Here is a 21,023-nt window from a genome sequence, read left to right as displayed (position 1 = left end):
CTATCTGCGCCTGTTTGACCTTCGCTTTTATTAGAGTATTGAATAAAACTCTGCCGTAATCACAGCAACCCAAGTATTCACCCATGCAATTTTGATGCACTGCGGAATGCTAAATCTAATGTAGCATTCTCCCTTGTACCGTGTTAAGCAGTGACTGATTACCTTTGTGAAATTGCTTTTTCCTGATCTCTGTACTTCACCTCTGCGATAGTGAAATTCCTGTGATTATCACATCATAATTCCTGCAGTCTCTTACTTGCCCAAACAACTTGTTATCTGTGCATCTTGAGCAGGCAGTCAAATGACATTGACAGTTAGTACTTAAGGGCCTTGTTATTAATACTTACCCTTATTGCTTCAGCTACCCCCCCTCCTTTGTTCTGTTAATGTAGTCCCTTAACAACCTGTGCCTAGTTTAATAAGTCTATTAGTGAAACACTCCGTCCCTATTAGCACCATCTCCTGTCCATTTTCAGATTGCAGCTGTCTTCAGTATTTTCACTGGCTTCATATTTTTTTTTTATTCGTTCACGGGATGTGGGCGTCGCTGGCGAGGCCAGCATTTATTGCCCATCCCTAATTGCCCTCGAGAAGGTGGTGGTGAGCCGCCTTCTTGAACCGCTGCAGTCCGTGTGGTCATCTTTCTCCCACAGTGCTGTTAGGAAGGGAGTTCCAGGATTTTGACCCAGCGACGATGAAGGAACGGCGATATATTTCCAAGTCGGGATGGTGTGTGACTTGGAGGGGAACGTGCAGGTGGTGTTCCCATGTGCCTGCTGCTCTTGTCCTTCTAGGTGGTAGAGGTCGCGGGTTTGGGAGGTGCTGTCGAAGAAGCCTTGGCGAGTTGCTGCAGTGCATCCTGTGGATGGTACACACTGCAGCCACAGTGCGCCGGTGGTGAAGGGAGTGAATGTTTAGGGTGATGGATGGGGTGCCAATCAAGCGGGCTGCTTTATCTTGGATGGTGTCGAGCTTCTTGAGTGTTGTTGGAGCTGCACTCATCCAGGCAAGTGGAGAGTATTCCATCACACTCCTGACTTGTGCCTTGTAGATGGTGGAAAGGCTTTGGGGAGTCAGGAGGTGAGTCACTCGCCGCAGAACACCCAGCCTCTGACCTGCTCTCGTAGCCACAGTATTTATATGGCTGGTCCAGTTCAGTTTCTGGTCAATGGTGACCCCCAGGATGTTGATGGTGGGGGATTCGGCGATGGAAATGCCATTGAATGTCAAGGGGAGGTGGTTAGACTTTCTCTTGTTGGAGATGGTCATTGCCTGGCACTTATCTGGCGCGAATGTTACTTGCCACTTATGAGCCCAAGCCTGGATGTTGTCCAGGTCTTGCTGCATGCGGGCTTGGACTGCTTCATTATCTGAGGGGTTGCGAATGGAACTGAACACTGTGCAGTCATCAGCGAACATCCCCATTTCTGACCTTATGATGGAGGGAAGGTCATTGATGAAGCAGCTGAAGATGGTTGGGCCTAGGACACTGCCCTGAGGAACTCCTGCAGCAATGCCCTGGGGCTGAGATGATTGGCCTCCAACAACCACTACCATCTTCCTTTGTGCTAGGTATGACTCCAACCACTGGAGAGTTTTCCCCCTGATTCCCATGGACTTCAATTTTACTAGGGCTCCTTGGTGCCACACTCGGTCAAATGCTGCCTTGATGTCAAGGGCAGTCACTCTCACCTCACCTCTGGAATTCAGCTCTTTTGTCCATGTTTGGACCAAGGCTGTAATGAGGTCTGGAGCCGAGTGGTCCTGGCGGAACCCAAACTGAGCATCGGTGAGCAGGTTATTGGTGAGTAAGTGCCGCTTGATAGCACTGTCGACGACACCTTCCATCACTTTGCTGATGATTGAGAGTAGACTGATGGGGCGGTAATTGGCCGGATTGGATTTGTCCTGCTTTTTTTTGTGGACAGGACATACCTGGGCAATTTTCCACATTGTCGGGTCGATGCCAGTGTTGTAGCTGTACTGGAACAGCTTGGCTAGAGGCGCAGCTAGTTCTGGAGCACAAGTCTTCAGCACTACAGCTGGGATGTTGTCGGGGCCCATAGCCTTTGCTGTATCCAGTGCACTCAGCCGTTTCTTGATATCACGTGGAGTGAATCAAATTGGCCGAAGACTGGCTTCCGTGATGGTGGGGATATCGGGAGGAGGCTGAGATGGATCATCCACTCGGCACTTCTGGCTGAAGATGGTTGCAAACGCTTCAGCCTTGTCTTTTGCACTCACGTGCTGGACTCCACCATCATTGAGGATGGGGATATTTGCATAGCCTCCTCCTCCCGTTAGTTGTTTAACTGTCCACCACCATTCACGACTGGATGTGGCAGGACTGCAGAGCTTTGATCTGATCCGTTGGTTGTGGAATCGCTTAGCTCTGTCTATAGCATGTTGCTTCCGCTGTTTAGCATGCATGTAGTCCTGAGTTGTAGCTTCACCAGGTTGGTACCTCATTTTTAGGTACGCCTGGTGCTGCTCCTGGCATGCTCTTCTACACTCCTCATTGAACCAGGGTTGATCCCCTGGCTTGTTGTATACCTGTAATCACAATGGTTTGTTCCTAACACTCCTTGTGTTGTCAATTTAATCAGTACGTTGCTGCCTGGTCTTAAGAAAAAATTTTTTAGCTGACAGGTTGTGTCTCTGACACTAATATCACAGTAATAAAGCTACTCAAATTTCAGAAGTAAATTTATTACAGTAACATTAGTCCCTTTCAGTTAACCTCGATCCCTACTCCCTCTCCTATTTTTTTCTTCCCCTCCTTTTTCTATCAATTTTCTTCCCTCTCATCCGTGAGAGCATACCTGGTCATTATCTCATTGGTGTTTGTGGGATCTTGCTGTGCGCAAATTGGCTGCTGCGATTCCGACATTACAACAGTGACTACACTTGGGAAAAAAAAAGTCCTTTGTTGGCTGTGAAGCACTTTGGGACGTCCTGAGGTCATGAAAGGAGCCATATTAATGCAATAAAATAAAAACTTTAGGTAGAAATAAATATTTACAATCAAACAAAAATACTCGTCCTTCACTTTTGCTCAACTGGTCGTTTTTGTGTGAGTCTAACCATTGAGTGTCAGCAGGTTATTTGGGCAAGGGAAGCATGAGGTATAATCCAATCCTGTTCTTGCCTGAAGTTCACACACATACTTCCGGCAGAGGTTGCTGGATAGGAAGCCTGGCATCTTCCATTCCCTAATCCCAGGGCACTAAAGCTGTCTGTTGCACCGATATCGTCAGCCCTGCCTGAGATTAACTAACTCCGCACAGACCGGGGATCGAGCATGGCACCTTTTCGGTATATATGGCCCAGCTACTCGATACTTTAACCAGCTGACTAATCAGGGAGCTATTTTTGTTTGATTTTAAATATCTATTTCTACCTAATGTTTTTATTTTTTATTTTATTACATTTATATAGCGCCTTTCACGACCTCAGGATGTCCCAAAGTACTTCACAGCCAATGAAGTACTTTTTTTTGAACTGTGGTCACTGTTGTAATGTAGGAATCACAGCAGCCAATTTGTACACAGCAAGATCCCACAAAAACCAATGAGATAATGACCAGATAATCTATCTATATAACCTACCATTGTCATTTAAAAAAAAACATTTTACTTGCCTATTCTCCTCTGTTTCCTGGGTCCGACAGTCTGTTTTTGAAGGTGGGAGGAAGATTGAAAAATGGCAGAAAACTAGCCTCAAAAATTGACACTGTCCTGTGGCCCAGTCAATCTCTTTCTTGCTTTTATTTTCAATGACAGATAGAAACGTGCTACCATTGGATGGGCTGTCTTTCCCACAGCACCAGTAGCTAGGATGGGTAACTTGTCAACTGCAGTAGGGGTTAAGCTTATACTTCAACAACTTCAGTTTATCAGAACCAATTTATTAATTTGCATTCATTTCTTTATCCAGAAAATTGTATTGTAGTCTCAATTCTTGGCAGCAGTAAGACCATTTGCTTTTACATGTTTACCAAAGTCTTGGCTCTTCTCTTCTTCCCTCCGCCACCAAAATCTGGTTTATATGAATCCCAATTACTGTTTCTGTTTTTATGTTTGTGTTTTGCACCAACGTATAATTCATTACATCTCTCATTGGGGGATCCTTGTCTGTTCTCATGCCAGGCTACTAGATGCTGCAATGAATTATATCGAGAAAGCATGTCATCTTTAGGGGAACAGAAAAGTGGCAGTACCTGCCTTACCTGGAAATCTCCCTGTTGCTTTCCTGGTGGCTGTGGAGAAAGTGGTAGGTCAGATTTGCTGCCCTCCCAGCAAAAGTAGGACTATCGGCAGGCAACTACGAGGAGGAGACTTTATCCCATCTCTTGCAGATTTAGGAAATGCTTCCCTAGGTTTGTTTGGCTGAAAGTTTCTAAATTGATGGCTTGGCCAGTGTGCTACCATCTGTGGTTGCCGTTTTTGGTGCAGTCTGGTTCTTCAGATTGAGACGGATCACAACGCTGCTTAACAGCAACGTTACTGGACCTGGTGGGCTACTTGCCAAGAATAATACTCTATAATAGATAGATATGTGCATATTGTACTTCATGGAGGTGGGAGATAGGGGTAAGTGTTGTGCTTGTATTTAGTGGGGAGGGTTTGGAATAAGATGTACACATCAGGTGTGTGGGGTGTTCAGAGGAGAGAGAACCTGTATTTGCTCAGGCTGCGCTGGGGGTGTGCAGGGGCAGAGTGGATCTATATGCTTTCGGAAGGTGTGTGTAGGAGGAATGTAAAACCCATGGGGGCAACTTTCACCTTCACCGGCCGGGCGTTAACCTGGTGAAGCGGATTGCCTGCCCATTGTGGAACCTGCCCGATTTTCATCTCATTAAGATCACTGAGACGAAAATCGGACGGGTTCTACTATGGGCTGACGAACCGCTCTGCCAGAATATTGCCCACTTGGTGAAAGTAAAAATTACCCCCATGTGTGCTCAAACAAGGGGACATGCAGGGAGAAATATGGGGCCGTGCTTGCTTGAACTGAATCAATACAGATAGAAAAGGCTTGGTGTTCCCACTCTTGATGTGCTTCACAGAACTGACTGCTGGATGTTCCACTGTGATAGTAGAGATCCTCATGGGAGCTTTATGTCTTGTAAGTCACATTGTTTTCCACATCCACTATAGTGACAGCATGCAGTTTCCTTCTGGTATCACTAGTACTGAATGAGGTAATCAACCCACAGTCTATATCTAGTCGGGCTGAAATTGGGACCAGTTACCTGCGATGAACGGGAACAGGCCAGTATCTGATATTACTGAAGATACTCCTTTGTGTTTCAGGATTTAAAGATGATCGACCACGAGTTAAAATATTAAGCTACCCCCAATACTGCCGCTATCGGGCCATCCGGAAAAGAATTCAGAAAGCGTCAGCTGAGTGTGTCAGTGAAGCACAACTGCTGGCTCTTGGAGGGTTCCTTTTGGTTAACCAGAACACGAAGATTCTTTACTGTCGTGAAACATTTGAACACCCAACGCTGGGAGATAACAAATCCATATGTGATGAGTTTGGTGAGTTCTGAAAATTTGACATCTTGTTGCCTGTATGAGCTTGTTTCCTGGGTTTATTTAACTGACATTTCGGCACTTTAATCCATGATGTGAATTGTAACCTTACTGTCCAGTGGTGGACCAGTCCCTGTCAAGATGAATCCTTGTGTCTTAGAATGGGAGGACATGAGCCCACAATTCCCGGTCTCAACTAGGTTTCTAAGGGAGTACTGAGCACAAGGAGGGAGGGAATGTTCGAGGGAACAGTTGATCAAGACTGTTCTAGTCTGTGCAATCGATCATCCTGCTTTCCGGCCCTTTAATTTTCACCTGTAGCAACGCTGGGCACTAGGAACACGCAGCCATCTCTTGTGACCTCTGTTGTTAAGGGACCACTGACAGGAAATATGTCGCAATGCACCGTTCTGTCGATTGTGTGTAACTAGTATACACCTTCCCAAATTTGGTGCTTGTATAGTACGCCTGACATCACTTCTAGCAGAAAGCGGCAGCCAGCCCAGGCATGATGGGCCGAATGGCCTCCTGTATTATCAACTTCTGTGTTTCTACGTTACCTCAGAGTGCTCGATGGGATGAATATAGAGCTTGACTCTGAATATATCCTTTGTTGTGCTCTAAATGTTCGGGAGCTGGATTTCCGTGGGGGGGGTTCTTCGGTTCGTCTACTGTAACTTCATTGGAAGAGCCGTGGAAACCCTTCAAGCCTTTTGGAGTTTCCACGGTTCTCCCGCTGAAGTTCCGTTGGATGAGCAGGAGAACCACTGTGGAAATTCGTCCCCTCTGTATTAAGCTAAACCCTAATGTAATTGTGATGACGTAAATGGGTCTGAATTTGTGCCAATCGTACTTTTTTTTTTTTGTTTTCCCTCTTTAGCGCCTCGTGTCCTGACACGTACTTCAGCCGGGAGAGTGGTGCGGACGAGGTTGCAGATTACTGCACGACCACGGTCACTGACGCTGCTCCATCTTCAACTGACAGGAGGTAAGGTTGTCACCACACTAAATTGGCAGTTTGTCGTTTTATTTCTTTCACTCCAAGGTGAGATGCCCCATTTCCATACGACATTCTGTCTAGCAATCTAAAATGGAAATCGATGAATTCTTTCAATATGTGCCAGGTGTATTCAAGGCACTTCAACCCAGTAGCAGAGGGGTACGAAGTGAATGCCTTAACCCACTGATGGTCGTAATCTGAACAATCCATTTCCCTTTTACCTGTGGCCCTCAGCAGAGCTGCGGGTGCCCTTTGGACTCTATGATCAGTCTTTGCAGCCTGACTGTGAGATATTACCAGACCCAGGAACTGGTGTTATTCCCTTTCCTTCCCTTGCTGTCTAGTGAGGAGAAACAAAGGGATACTATTAGGAAGTGAAACCATCTATGTAACTAGCAAAAGGAGCTTATCTTGGGTGCAGACCTGCATCCCAGAACTCAGCCACGTGGTGTGTTGGTGTGCTCTTGAGACTGACTTATAAGCAAAACGTTCTTTAGGATTATGCTCCTTGACAAAGTGAAAAACATTGGTTAACACTAGGTTGCTAACCTCTCCCCAACCTGATTATATCCTGTTCAGCAATAAAAATGGAGCAATATTTGCACGTATGTTTCTTATTGGAAGATCTTTGAGATGAACTCTGTATGAGACGGCTTTGAACTCTAATCTTTTTAGGATGTTGACTTATTTTAGTCATAAATAGTAGGTGGAAACTCTTGGAGCTGAGCAGAAGCAAGTGAGTTGTTGCCTCCAGCCTTCTGTTCAGGCTGCTGCTTCTCAGTCAGACACATGGAGGTGAATTAAGAACAGCCCCTGTGGCATTACATGGAATTTCATCTTGTTTTTGAAAACAAGCAGACTTACTTGTTTGTCAAATATTTTTACATCAGGAGGTTTTTTCAAGAAGGGATGGGTTGGAATCTAATATATGACAAAAATATAGTGCATGTTCAGGCTGAGACACTAGTCACAACAATACAGTACAGTACACAAATCCTTTTTATACCAGTTTTTACTATTAAAATATTTCCACTCGCCCTCTGCTGACTTACTAGGAGAGTTCCAGCAAGTTGCATGTGTCAAACTCCCAATAGGAACAAAATGCTGGAAACACTCAGCAGGTCAGTCAGCATCTGGGGCAAGAACAGAGGATTTGATGTTTCAGATTGGACCCTTCATCAGAACTGGAAGATATTATAGATGGACAACATTTAACAAGGAACAAAGCAAGGAAAGAATGCATACACACAGCTGTAAAGTACTTAAGTGAAAAATAGGAGCTGGTTAAATGGCTGAAGTGATATAAACATGAAACAATAAGAGGCGTATTGAGAGAAAGTGTGAATAGGTGAGGCAGGAATTTTGCCTCCTGTTAATATCATTTGAGTCATTTAACCATCTCTTTTCCACTTTACAAGGCATTCTATTTCTTTCTTTTGTGTGTGTGTTTTTACCCTCCTCTTCCCCTTGTTCCTTTTTAAATGCTGTTCATCTGTAATATCTTCCAGTTCTGACCAAGGGTCCGCGCCTGAGAGATTAACTAACTAGTTTTCTCCACAGATGCTGAATGATCTACTGAGTATTTCCAGCATTTTCTGTTTTCTTTTCAGATTTCCAACATCTGCAGTTTTTCTTTTACTTTTGGTTATATAAGAACATAGGAAATAGGCGCAGGAGTAGCTCATCCGGTCACTTGAGCCTGCTCTGCCATTCAATAAGATCATGGCTGATCTTCTACCTCAACTCCACTTTCCTGCCCTATTCCCGTATCCCTTGGATTCCCTTAGTGTCCAAAAATCTATCGATCTCGGTCTTAAATATACTCAACGACTGAGCATCCACAGTCCTCTGGGGTACCCACATGAACAGTTTGCTGAAGCAGAATATTTCATCCACAGAGTAATTTGTCCTCTACAAACCGGATGCTGTACTTCAGAATGATATTAGCAAGGGTCTTGAGCTGAATAAGATGAGAAGGAACATATTGTGCACATTTTTAGCCTCTGGTATTGAGGAAAAATTAAGAGAATGCAACAATTTCAACACCACAGTCTTACTGTCACCATGTTTTATATGACGATTGATAGTTTTAGGGAGTGCATTTCAATTTCTTGGGTAATCTGGTAAAGGAACAACTAAATTATACGGGCCAAAAAGTTCCATGGTTCAGTTCCTAGTCTGTGCTGAGATAGTAGATCTCAACTGGGGTGACAGAAGAGTGATAGTTGGCCTCAGCACCCCAGATCTACAGAGGGAAAAATTCTTGGCCACTATCCACTGACCACTACAGGACTTTGGTGGGGTTGTGGAGGAAGGACTTTGAAATAGCAACTCTTAATGTGTTACTTCTGTTCTGTGAAAATATCCAGAATAACATAGTAGAGCAGGCAATGTAGTGTGTAGCATGTAGTAGATTGCAATGTAGTGTGTAGCATGTAGTAGATTGCAATGTAGTGTGTAGCATGTAGTAGATTGCGATGTAGTGTGTAGCATGTAGTAGATTGCGATGTAGTGTGTAGCATGTAGTAGATTGCGATGTAGTGAGTAGCATGTAGTAGATTGCGATGTAGTGTGTAGCATGTAGTAGATTGCGATGTAGTGAGTAGCATGTAGTAGATTGCGATGTAGTGTGTAGCATGTAGTAGATTGCGATGTAATGAGTAGCATGTAGTAGATTGCAATGTAGTGTGTAGCAGAGCACACTATGTAGTGTATATCATGTGTAGAAGAGCATACTATGTATCATGTAATAGAGCACACTATACAATGTGTACAATATTATAGTGTTTAGTAGTACATAGAACAGACTATATAGAATGTAGTAGATTACACCAGTTTGTATAGTATGTAGTACACTAGTGTGTGGCATATAGGGCACACTCTATAGTATGTAGTACGGTGCATTGCACGTAGCATGTAACAGCCTATTCTATATAGTGCTTTTCACATATAGAACATATTATGTATAGTAATGTGTGTTAATGTGTAGGGCATACTAGTATTTTTTTTTTTATTCGTTCACGGGATGTGGGCGTCGCTGGCGAGGCCAGCATTTATTGCCCATCCCTAATTGCCCTCGAGAAGGTGGTGGTGAGCCGCCTTCTTGAACCGCTGCAGTCCGTGTGGTGACGGTTCTCCCACAGTGCTGTTAGGAAGGGAGTTCCAGGATTTTGACCCAGCGACAATGAAGGAACGGCGATATATTTCCAAGTCGGGATGGTGTGTGACTTGGAGGGGAACATGCAGGTGGTGATGTTCCCATGCGCCTGCTGCTCTTGTCCTTCTAGGTGGTAGAGGTCGCGGGTTTGGGAGGTGCTGTCGAAGAAGCCTTGGCGAGTTGCTGCAGTGCATCCTGTGGATGGTGCACACTGCAGCCACAGTGCGCCGGTGGTGAAGGGAGTGAATGTTTAGGGTGGTGGATGGGGTGCCAATCAAGCGGGCTGCTTTATCTTGGATGGTGTCGAGCTTCTTGAGTGTTGTTGGAGCTGCACTCAGCCAGGCAAGTGGAGAGTATTCCATCACACTCCTGACTTGTGCCTTGTAGATGGTGGAAAGGCTTTGGGGAGTCAGGAGGTGAGTCACTCGCCGCAGAATACCCAGCCTCTGACCTGCTCTCGTAGCCACAGTATTTATATGGCTGGTCCAGTTAAGTTTCTGGTCAATGGTGACCCCCAGGATGTTGATGGTGGGGAATGTCAAGGGGAGGTGGTTAGACTCTCTCTTGTTGGAGATGGTCATTGCCTGGCACTTATCTGGCGCGAATGTTACTTGCCACTTATGAGCCCAAGCCTGGATGTTGTCCAGGTCTTGCTGCATGCGGGCTCGGACTGCTTCATTATCTGAGGGGTTGCGAATGGAACTGAACACTGTGCAGTCATCAGCGAACATCCCCATTTCTGACCTTATGATGGAGGGAAGGTCATTGATGAAGCAGCTGAAGATGGTTGGGCCGAGGACACTGCCCTGAGGAACTCCTGCAGCAATGCCCTGGGGCTGAGATGATTGGCCTCCAACAACCTCTACCATCTTCCTTTGTGCTAGGTATGACTCCAGCCACTGGAGAGTTTTCCCCCTGATTCCCATTGACTTCAATGGGAATCAGGGGGAAATCAGTATGTAGTACAGGACACTGTGTAGATGTGTAGCATATAGGCCATACTATTGTGGGTATAGAACATGTGTATTACAGGATAGTGTGTGTAACATAAGGAGTACACTATATGGTGAATATAACATGTAGTAGAATACAGTGTGGTATAAATTGAATGCAGTAGAATACACAATGTAGTATGTGTAGCCTATAGAGTACACAGTGTGATCAAATTTACGGCACAGAAGGAGGCTATTCGGCCCTTTGTGTCTGTGCCGGCTGATAAAGTGCCATCCAGCCTAATCCCACTTTCCAGCTCTTGGCCCATAGCCTTGTAGGTTACAGCACTTCAAGTGCATATCCAAGCACCTTTTAAATGCAATGAGGGTTTCTGCTTCTACCACCCTTCCAGGCAGTGAGTTCCAGACCCCTACCACCCTCTGGGTGAAAAAAAATTTTCCTCAGCTCCCCTCTAATCCTTCTACCAATCACTTAATCTTTGACCCCTGGTTATTGACCTCTCTGCTAAGGGAAATAGGTCCTTCCTGTACACTCTATCTAGGCCCCTCATATTTTTCTGCACCTCAAATAAATCTCCCCTCAGCCTCCTCTGTTCCAAAGAAAACAACCTCAGTCTATCCAATCTTTCCTCACCGCAAAAATTCTCCAGTCCTGGCAACATCCTCGTAAATCTCCTCTGTACCCTCTCTTGTGCAATCACATCTTTCCTATATCGTGGTGACCTGAACTGTACGCAGTACTCAAACTGTGGCCTAACTAGTATTTTATACAATTCTAGCATAACCTGCCTGCCTCAGCTAATAAAGGACAGTGTTCCATATGCTTTCTTAACCACCTTATCTACCTGTCCTGCTACCTTCAGTGATCTGTAGACATGCACTCCAAGGTCCCTCTGTTCTTCTACACCTCTCAGTATCTTCCCATTTATTGTGTACTCCCTTGCCTTGTTGGCCCTCCCCAAATGCATTACCTCACACTGCTCCGGATTGAATTCCATTTGCCACTTTTCTGCTCACCTGACCAGTCCATTGATATCTTTCTGCAGTCTACAGCTTTCCTCCTCACTATCAACCACACGGCCAATTTTTGTATCATCTGCAAACTTCTTAATCATGCCCCCTACATTTAAGTCTAAATCATTAACATATACCACAAAAAGCAAGGGACCTAATACTGAGGCCTACGGAACCCCACTGGAAGCAGCCTTACAGTCACAAAAACACCCGTCAACCATTACCCTTTGCTTCCTGCCACTGGGCCAATTTTGGATCCAACTTGCCACTTTCCCTTGGATCCCATGGGCTTTTACTTTTCTGACCAGTCTGCCATGTGGTACCTCGTCAAAAGCCTTGCTAAAATCCATGTAGACTACATCAAATGCGCTCCCCTCATCGGCCCTCATTGTTACTTCCTCAAAAAATTCAATCAAGTTAGTCAGATATGACCTTCTCTTAACAAATCCATGCTGACTGCCCTTGATTAATCCCTGCCTTTCTAAATGATGATTAATACTGTCCCTCAGAATTGTTTCCAATAATTTGCCGACCACCGAGGTTAGGCTGACTGGCCTTTAATTACTCTGTCTATCCCTTTCTCCCTTTTTAAACAACAGTGCAACGTTAACAGTCCTCCAGCACCACACCTATAGCCAAAGAGGATTGGAAAATGATGGTCAGAGCCTCTGCTATTTCTTCCCTTGCTTCTCTTAACAGCCTGGTGATCTATCTACTTTCAAAGATGCTAAACCCCTTAATATTTCCTCCCTCATTATGTTTATCCCATCCAATATTTCACACTCCTCCTTAACTACAATGTTTGCATCGTCGCCCTCTTTTGTGAAGACAGATGCAAAGTATTTATTAAGAACCATACCCACATCTTCCGCCTCCTCAGATAGGTTACCTTTTTAGTCTCTAATAGGCCCTACTCTTTCCTTCGTTATCCTCTTGCTCTTTATGTATTTATAAAACATCTTTGGGTTTTTCTTGATTTTTACTTGCCAATATTCTTTCATGCACTCTCTTTGCTTTCCTAATTTCCTTTTTAATTTCACCCCTGCACTTTCTATACTCCTCTAGGCTTTCTGCAGTATTGAGCTCTCGGATTCTGACATAAGCTTCCCTTTTTTGCGTTATCCTACCCTGTATGCTCCTTGACATCCAGGGGGCTCTAGATTTGGGCGTCCCACCCTTTTTCTTTGTGGGAACATATTTGCTCTGAACCCTCACTATCTCCTCCTTGAATGCCTCCCACTGCTCTGACACTGATTTACCTTCAAGTAGCTGTTTCCAGTCCACTTTTGTTAAATCACTTCTCAGCTTAGTAAAATTGGCCTTTCCCCAATTGAGAACTTTTACTCCTGTTCTATCTTTGTCCTTTTCCACAACTACTCTAAATCTAGCTGAATTATGATTACTACCACCAAAATGCACTCCCACTGATACTCCTTCCACCTGCCCAGCTTCATTCCCCAAAACTAAGTCCAGAACTGGCCCCTTTCTTGTTGGGCTTGCTATGTACTGGCTAAGAAAGTTCTCCTGGATGTATTTTAAGAATTCTGCGCCCTCTATACCTTTTAAATTGATTCTACACCAGTTAGTATTAGGGTAGTTGAAATCCCCTACTATTACTGCCCTATTTTTGCACTGCTCAGAAATTTGCCTACATATTTGCTCTTCTATCTCCTTCTGACTGTTTGGGGGTCTCTAGTACATTCCCAGCAGTGTGATTGCCCCTTTTTTTGTTCTTCAGCTCAATCCACATGGCCTCATTTGATGATCCTTCTAACATGTCAACCCTCCTTACAGCTGTAATTGTTTCTTTAACCAAAATATAGCCACCCCCCCCTTTTTTTAATCTCCCTCTCTATCTCGTCTGAACACCATTCCTGCCTCTCCTTAAACCATGTTTCAGTAATAGCTATATCATCATACTTCCACGTGACTATCTGTGCCCTGAGCTCATCTGCCTTATTCACTATACTCCTTGCATTGAGGTATATGCCATTAAGCACTGCCATACACTTTTGTTGACCTTTATTATCTGACCTTTGTTTCCTCTGCCTTCCAAATTTGCTCACTAATTTTCTGCCCTCCATTTCCAGCTCTGCTTCTCTCCCTTCTGAATCTGCACTCAGGTTCCCATCCCCCTGCCGAGCTAGTTTAAACCCTCCCGAACAGCACTAGCAAACCTCCCCGCGAGGATATTGGTCCCTGCCCTGTTGGGGTGCAACTGGTCCGGCTTGTACAGGTCCCACCTCCCCCAAGAATCTGAAGTCCTCCCTCCTACACCATCTCTCCAGCCACGCATTCACATACGCTAGTGAGTATGAAAGCCTCCTATTTCTATACTCACTAACACTTGGCACGGGAGTAATCCGGAGATTGCTACCTTTTGAGGTCCTGCTTTTTAATCTCTTTCCTAGCTCCTTAAAATCTGCCTTCAGGTCTTCACCTCCCTTTCTATCTATGTCATTGGTATCGATATGGACCATGACCTCTGGCTGTTGACCCTCCCCCCTCAGAATGTTCTGCAGCACCTCAGTGACATTCTTGACCCTAGCACCAGAGAGGCAACGTACCATCCTGGAATCATGTCTGCGGCCGCAGAAATGCCTGTCTGCTCCCCTAACTATTGAATTCCCTACCACTATTGCTTTCCTCCTCCCCACAGCCCCCCCCCCCTCTGCCCTGTACAGCTGAGCCACCCATAGTGCCATAGACTTGGCTGTGACTGTACTCCCCAGAGGAACCATTGCCCTCACCAGTATTGAGAACTGACTACCGGTTAGAGAGCGAGGTGCACTCAGGGGACTCCTGCACTACCTGCCTGGTCCTCCTTGTCTGTCTGGCGGTCACCCAATCCTTCTCTGCCTGCACATTCTTAAGCTGCGGGGTGACCACCTCCTGAAATGTGCTATCCACGTAGCTCTCAGCCTCGCAAATGCACTGCAGTGATGCCAGCTGCTGCTCAAGCTCCGAAACCCGGAGCTCGAGCTCCTCCAGCTGACGACACTTCTTGCACATGTGGTTGTCCAGGACATGAGCAGTGATGTGTCTAACATCTAATAGAGTGTACAGTGTCATGTAGTAGAGCACACAATGTGGCATATACAGCATATGTTCGAGCACACGAATATGTATAGTATGTAGAACACACCATATATTGTGTGTAGCATGTAGCAGAGCACACATCTACTGTACTTACTGTAGAAAAAAAGTGCTCTACTGTCATCCTTCCAGTATGTTGCCTACTGCAAAACAGCAGGGAAATTCAAACAAGTAGCTAGGCAGTGCAGCTTTGGAACAAAGGTTCAAAGTTAGACAAGACTGATGGGGTGAATATTGTTTTTCCATGTTGACTGGAAGAGTTTTCAATGGGAACAAGACTGCCCCTAATTCTTCATTAATGGGCATTAACTGCTTGACTTAGAGGAGTCATAAGGTTGGCTGACATGAAAAAGTCGGATGTTTGTTCTGGTGCAGAGGTTGGGGTTAAAATTCTTTGGGCAGAGTTGAGGGAACTATGATATACAATATACCATATTGTGGAATCTATCTCACCCATTTATTCTCCAGATGGGAGAGATCCGTAGTATTACTCCCTGGTTTCACCCAACGTAATTAGGTAAAATTTTAGAAGAACTATACACGTGTGAAGAAGATTGAGTGACACTGCGATGTGACATTTGAGGTACGCAGAGGATCAGATGGGCTGCTTCGAGACATATAGGTATGCAGAGAGTGGAACTTTTTTTCTTTTTAAGTATTGGAATCGTCTCCTGAGCTAACTTTTTTTTAAAATATCATTTTTTTGCTAGAGTTGCACTACTACACCTCAAACTCAGTTAATCCCACCTCCCTCCAGAACAGTAGGAGTCAGACAGGATAAGCTGACACATTGTGGGCATCCAAGAAGCATTGCGGAAGTGGTGCAAGTTCAACCAATAAGGATGGTTTGCCAAGCATTTCAAAATGGTTATTATTCGTAGTTAATTTAATCTTTAAGCAAACAGCAATAGTTTATAGAATTTTAGATTGGGAGGTGTTAGGCTAGGAACTAATAGCATTTTTATTCATTTGTTCTTTTGGACTTTGCTGACTGCATTTGATGCTTGTAATAGCTGCTTATAGAACTCGTAACGGGATCAATTATTGAGCTAAACAGCGCACTTGCAGTGTTTCCCTACTGCTGCACTTCATTGTTAATGCCCCAATTATATTGCAGTACTTGGGAGGAAGGGAATACCATTCAGGAAGTCTTTACCCTGCCTGCCTCTGGAGACAACATGTCAGCGGCAGCATAGGTAAGATCAGGGGCGACTGTAGACCCTCGCAGCGTTGGATACATTGTTTCATTCCATCCAATAATGCCATTTTGATGTTGCTGTCTAGGGATCTTTCCCCGACACTGGAGAAAATCCTTGGCTGATGTGGCAGAGTTGCAATTGCAACTTTTGTACACGTGCAAATCTTGCACACACACTCCTATTCCGCTGTTGCTAAGTCCAACTCGCAGTCTAAATAGGGACTAGGCTATATATTTATATAAGTGCTTCCAGAGGAAGTGGTAACAGAATATTAAAATAATGGAAAATAAACCTGGAAATGTTTAAACTCATACATTATTGTTTTTCTAAGTGATCCAGAATTAGGAATCCTGCTTATGTGATCTCACTTGTATAAGCCAGTTTCAGTGCTGGTAAAAGTGAACCCTTTCTTGCCCATCTAATCCATATTTCTCAACCCTATCTCCTGGGATTTCATCCATTTGTCACTTGTTGCATCCTTGTCCTCTCCCTGGCCCCTGTGGCTGTACTGAAATTAAACAGCAGGGGGCAATCTGTGCACTCCCAAAGTGGAATAATATTGAAAGAGCTTCAGCCTGATGTCAGCTGGTCTGTGACTGTTTCCACACAGCACTTGACTCAGAAATGTTTGGTTGAAGGCTGTCTTTGTCCCATTCTGCCCAGGTTTCTGATATTCTTCAGCTGCTTGTTTAAATGGTTGATTGACATGTATCTTTATTTTGCTCTCTCTGAACATGAAGACTCCCTAGCGAAACCATCATTACACTAGTGCGTTCTGATCGCGTCTAAATGGTACTCAAAGTTGACTGCCCATAATTGTCCAAAGAATCAACCTCTGGTGTGATCGCACGGTAATTCAGAGTGTCCTTTAATCTAGATGTGGAGGAAGGGTCTTCTCTGTCCAGAGGAGCTCCCAGTTAGAGACAATCATATGGTGATTTATTTCTTCAGAGAAGACCAGTTAAACACTTTCATTTTTAAAGGGGGGAGAGAGAAGAACAGAAAGAAAGTATATCCGAGGTTGTATGAATCTTCTTGCTGTAACATACATACCAACCTACAATACTCGGAAAACTTGACGAAAAGCTTCAAAAAAACTTGACTGCTCAAAAAAAACAACTTACAACTGAAAGACATCCCAGAATAAGGACTTATGAGCAAGGCCACTGCTTCAAGGCGAGTGGCGAAGTTAAAATTTCTCTTTTATTACAGTAGATTTCATATTTTTATTAGTGTTTTGGGATCACATTCTGCAATTGTTTCCTGTCAAAACTGAAAGCGAATACGCTCTCCTATGACGTAGCAATATACGGAGAAAAAACTGAGGGACACAATTTGAACATTTTGTAATGGTAGGTTTAAAAAAAAATTTCAATGTGTCGGCAAGCTCGCTGCCTGACTCTCAAAGTATAGCGATTTGCCTCTTCTGCGCATGTGTGAAGGAAATACATGCACAGAGGAGATAACTCTGGAAATTCGCCAACATTTCGGCCGCCATGCGACTGGTGCGAGCGCAGCCCGAATCACTGACAGACCGCTCGCTGTAAACACAAGCAGTTAACAGCTATGCTCTAAACTTCCAATGTGGGGTATAAAAAGCAGAACTGAAGATGTGTACAAAGCCCACAGAGAAAGTTTAGTTTCACAGTTAACTTTGAGTGAAGTAAAATACCGTTTTAGAGGTGGCACATATTGTTTCACAAAACTGAAGCCTGCAGTAAATAAGGTTTAGTTTCTCTAGATCTTACAGCAGTTCTGTACCCACCAACAGCATTTTTGCTGGTGGCTGGAGCTGGTATTTCGCTCTCTGTGTTGAGTTAAGAGTATCACAGAAGAACTGTATTGGCCTAAGTGTGATTTTTCTGAAAGTTTATTAATACCAGTATACTTGCTAAACATAAGCCTGTTGACCACACTGCAAGAGTTCAGGTGTAAGTCTGGTGAGCGTCTGGGGAGTATCTCATCCATGTGAAATGTTTTTTTTGGTGAAATCATTTTATCAACTCTTGGTTGCTTATTTCTCCTCAGTTCCATAATTGCCTTGGTATTGGATTATAAAGATTGCTGGATCTTGCTGTTGGACTTTTGCCCTGATGACTTCATGGGACCTTTCACCCAGGGGCAGAGGACTGGCAGTTGGATAAACTCTTTCTTTCCCAGCCTAATTGTAATCATTAAATGAGGAATAGGTGACCTTGCTGAAGTAATTTTTGTGTGTTAGTCCAGATAACACTATATGGGCTGAAATGACATGATTACCTGGGTGTGACGGACAGCCTAATGTCATTCCTACTTTATGTTCTTCTGACACTGATCCATGTTTAATAACGTGTCGCGATACCTCCTCGTTCCCCACACAGTCAATATTTAACTTCTTAGAGGGGTAAGTGGCATTTTACCCACAGGACACTGAGAAACAGTTTTGTGATGCCTTTAGATACCTGGGACTACACGTGTATTACATTGAATGGACTTAGATGTGCTTACTGTACACTGTCAGGTGTTGGTACATTGCATCACATTTACAGTATGGACTGGGGACTGTCATTCCCCATGAATTAGTGGAGACCATAATCTCGCATTGAAATCTCTGAATGTACCCACCGATTGGATAGTTCAGTTAGGTATTTAAAATGATACTGCAAGAGACAGCAACAACCAAAGTGGCTGGAAGACTAATATTACAAAGGGAGTAAGTTGGCAGTCTTACCTGCAAAAATAAGGATCTAGATCTGAGTTATTTTAAAACGTTTTAAGTTAAAGCATGCTTTAAAGAGATTAAATTCACAGGACAAAAGAGCCAGCAGGTGTGTATTGGGTTTCAGATGGAGTGTATTAATCTGACATCCTGGGGACTAGGAGAGCTATTTTGATATTCCAGTAAGCATTCGCACTCATTGCTGCTGCAACAATCCAATTCATTGGAACTCAACAGGGTCATAACCCACTTGACCATCAGTAAAGTTGTGGGTAGTTATTTGAAATGTTTTTTACTGACAGTGCATAATTGCCTACTGGTTCCTCTATGCTCTGCTTGCTTTGGAGCTACCAGATTGTGCTGTTCTGATAACTGTTTCCCATGTACCTTGTTGAGATCTCATTGGCTTATGTCATATATGACCAACAAATTATCAACATCTGTTGGTCAAATGTTGATTTGTGTATAAGGGATGAATTAGCAAAATTGAAGCCCATGGGATTAAAGGAACAATGGCAGCATAGATATGAAATTGGCCAATTCGTAAGGACAGAAAACAGAGGGTAGTAGTGAACAGTTTTTTTCAGATTGGAGGGAAGTATGCAGTGGTGTCGCCCAGAGGTCGATATTAGGACCACTGCTCTTTTTGATATATATTAATGACTTGGACTTGGGTATATAGGCCATAATTTCAAAGTCTGCAGATGACACAAAACTTGGAAAAAACAATGTGGAGGATAGTAACAGACTTCAGGAGGACATTGACTGGTGAAATGGGCAGACACATGGTAGATGAAATTTAATGCAGAGAGGTGTGAATTGATGCATTTTGATAGGAAGAATTAGGACAGGCAATATAAATTAAGTAGTGCAACTTTAAACGGAGTACAGAGACCTGGGGGTGTGTACGTACACAAATCTTTGAAGGTGGCAGGACGAGTTGAGAAGGCTGCTTTTTTAAAAAAAAGCATACAGGATCCTTGGCTTTATAAACAGGCATAGGTTACAAAAGCAAGGAAGTTACACTAAACTTATATAAATCAATGGTTAGGCCCCAGCTGGAGTATTGTGTCCAATTCCAGGCACCACACTTTAGGAAGGATGTCAAGGCCTTAGAGAGGGTGCAGAAAAGATTTACTAGAATGGAACCAGGGATGCCGGACTTCTGTTATGTGGAGAGAATAGAGAAGCTGGGGTTGTTCTCGTTAGAGCAAGGAAGGTTAAGGGAAGATCTAACAGAGGTATTCAAAATCATGAACAGTTTTGATAGAGTAAACAAGGATAAACTGTTTCCAGTGGCAGAAGGTCAGTAACCAGAGGACACAGATTTAAGATAATTAGCAAAAGAATCAGAGGTGAGTTGAGAAGAAATTTTTTTATGCAGCGAGTTAATATGATCTGCAACACACTGCTTGAAAGGGTGGTGGAAGCAGCTTCAATAATGACTTTCAAAAGGGAATTGAAACGGTAAGCATTGCGTGTCTCCAGTAGAGGGTGAATCCAACCAGATGTGGGCCCTGGGGTTCATTAGAAGCATGCGGTTCACCTCCTTTATACTAGAAAGACCGTTGGGAGTTCTGCACGAACCCCATCAGCAACATGCTATTAAAAGGCTGTCTTGAGAAAGATATAATTGAAGGCCCTTCTGACTGTGTGCTTGGTGGATCCAAAGTAGTGAGGTGCAAATGTAGTTTTTTGACCAAATTCCCCTCAGCGTGTTGCCTTGAGAGCACTAAACTCTAGTGGAGAGTCTTGCTGGACTTGGCAGGGTTTTAAACTGTGCTGCAACGGGGTACACCCGAGCTCTATAGTTATAGCTGTGGACGCTTGAATTATACTACTGGTACTCTCGAGTCATGGGGGTGTAACGTAATATGCTTTGAATTGAGCCAGTAGTCAGACCTGTTTCTGTGCTGTAAATTCTGTGTAAATACCTGAAGGGGAAAAATTTACAGGGCTATGGGGAAAGGACAGGGGAATGGGACTAATTGTATAGCTCTTTCAAAGAGCCAGCATAGGCACAATGGGCCGAATGGCCTCCATTTGTGCTGTATGATTTCATGATTGAATGAGAGAGCCAGTCCAGCCATGTTCTGTTTAGTTAATGACTTATTTGCTGAAAATTGTATCCAGTAATTAGGAAATGGTTATGTAATGACTTTTGGTACAATTTCTGACATTTTAGCTGGTTTGGAATATCATGAATTGTATGGAAAGTGACTGCATGGAACATGGGCTTGACAACTTGAGCGAACCTGGGTGAACTGGATACTTTTAGCTGTGAGCAGAATTAATCGAATTGGTTTTGGATTTTCAGTTTCTTTCCACTTAAGAACATAAGAAATAGGAGCAGGAGTAGGCCATCT

At 43.9% G+C, this 21,023-nt stretch overlaps 1 protein-coding gene across 1 annotated transcript in view; it reads left to right on the top strand.

The window, feature by feature from the left end:
* LOC137332553 (AT-rich interactive domain-containing protein 5B-like) overlaps positions 1–21,023 on the top strand; it is a 105,884-nt gene that overhangs the window by 29,859 nt on the left and 55,002 nt on the right. The window contains exons 4-5 of the mRNA XM_067996466.1: positions 5,316–5,546; positions 6,421–6,528. Coding sequence (XP_067852567.1) covers positions 5,316–5,546; positions 6,421–6,528 — 339 coding nt within the window. The remainder of the gene's footprint in view (positions 1–5,315; positions 5,547–6,420; positions 6,529–21,023) is intronic.

Source organism: Heptranchias perlo, chromosome 14 (genome assembly GCF_035084215.1).
Source record: "Heptranchias perlo isolate sHepPer1 chromosome 14, sHepPer1.hap1, whole genome shotgun sequence".
In the NCBI taxonomy this organism is placed as follows: Eukaryota; Metazoa; Chordata; class Chondrichthyes; order Hexanchiformes; family Hexanchidae; genus Heptranchias; species Heptranchias perlo.
The sequence above is the reverse complement of the archived record's forward strand: the minus strand, read 5'-3'. Positions and strand labels throughout refer to the sequence as shown.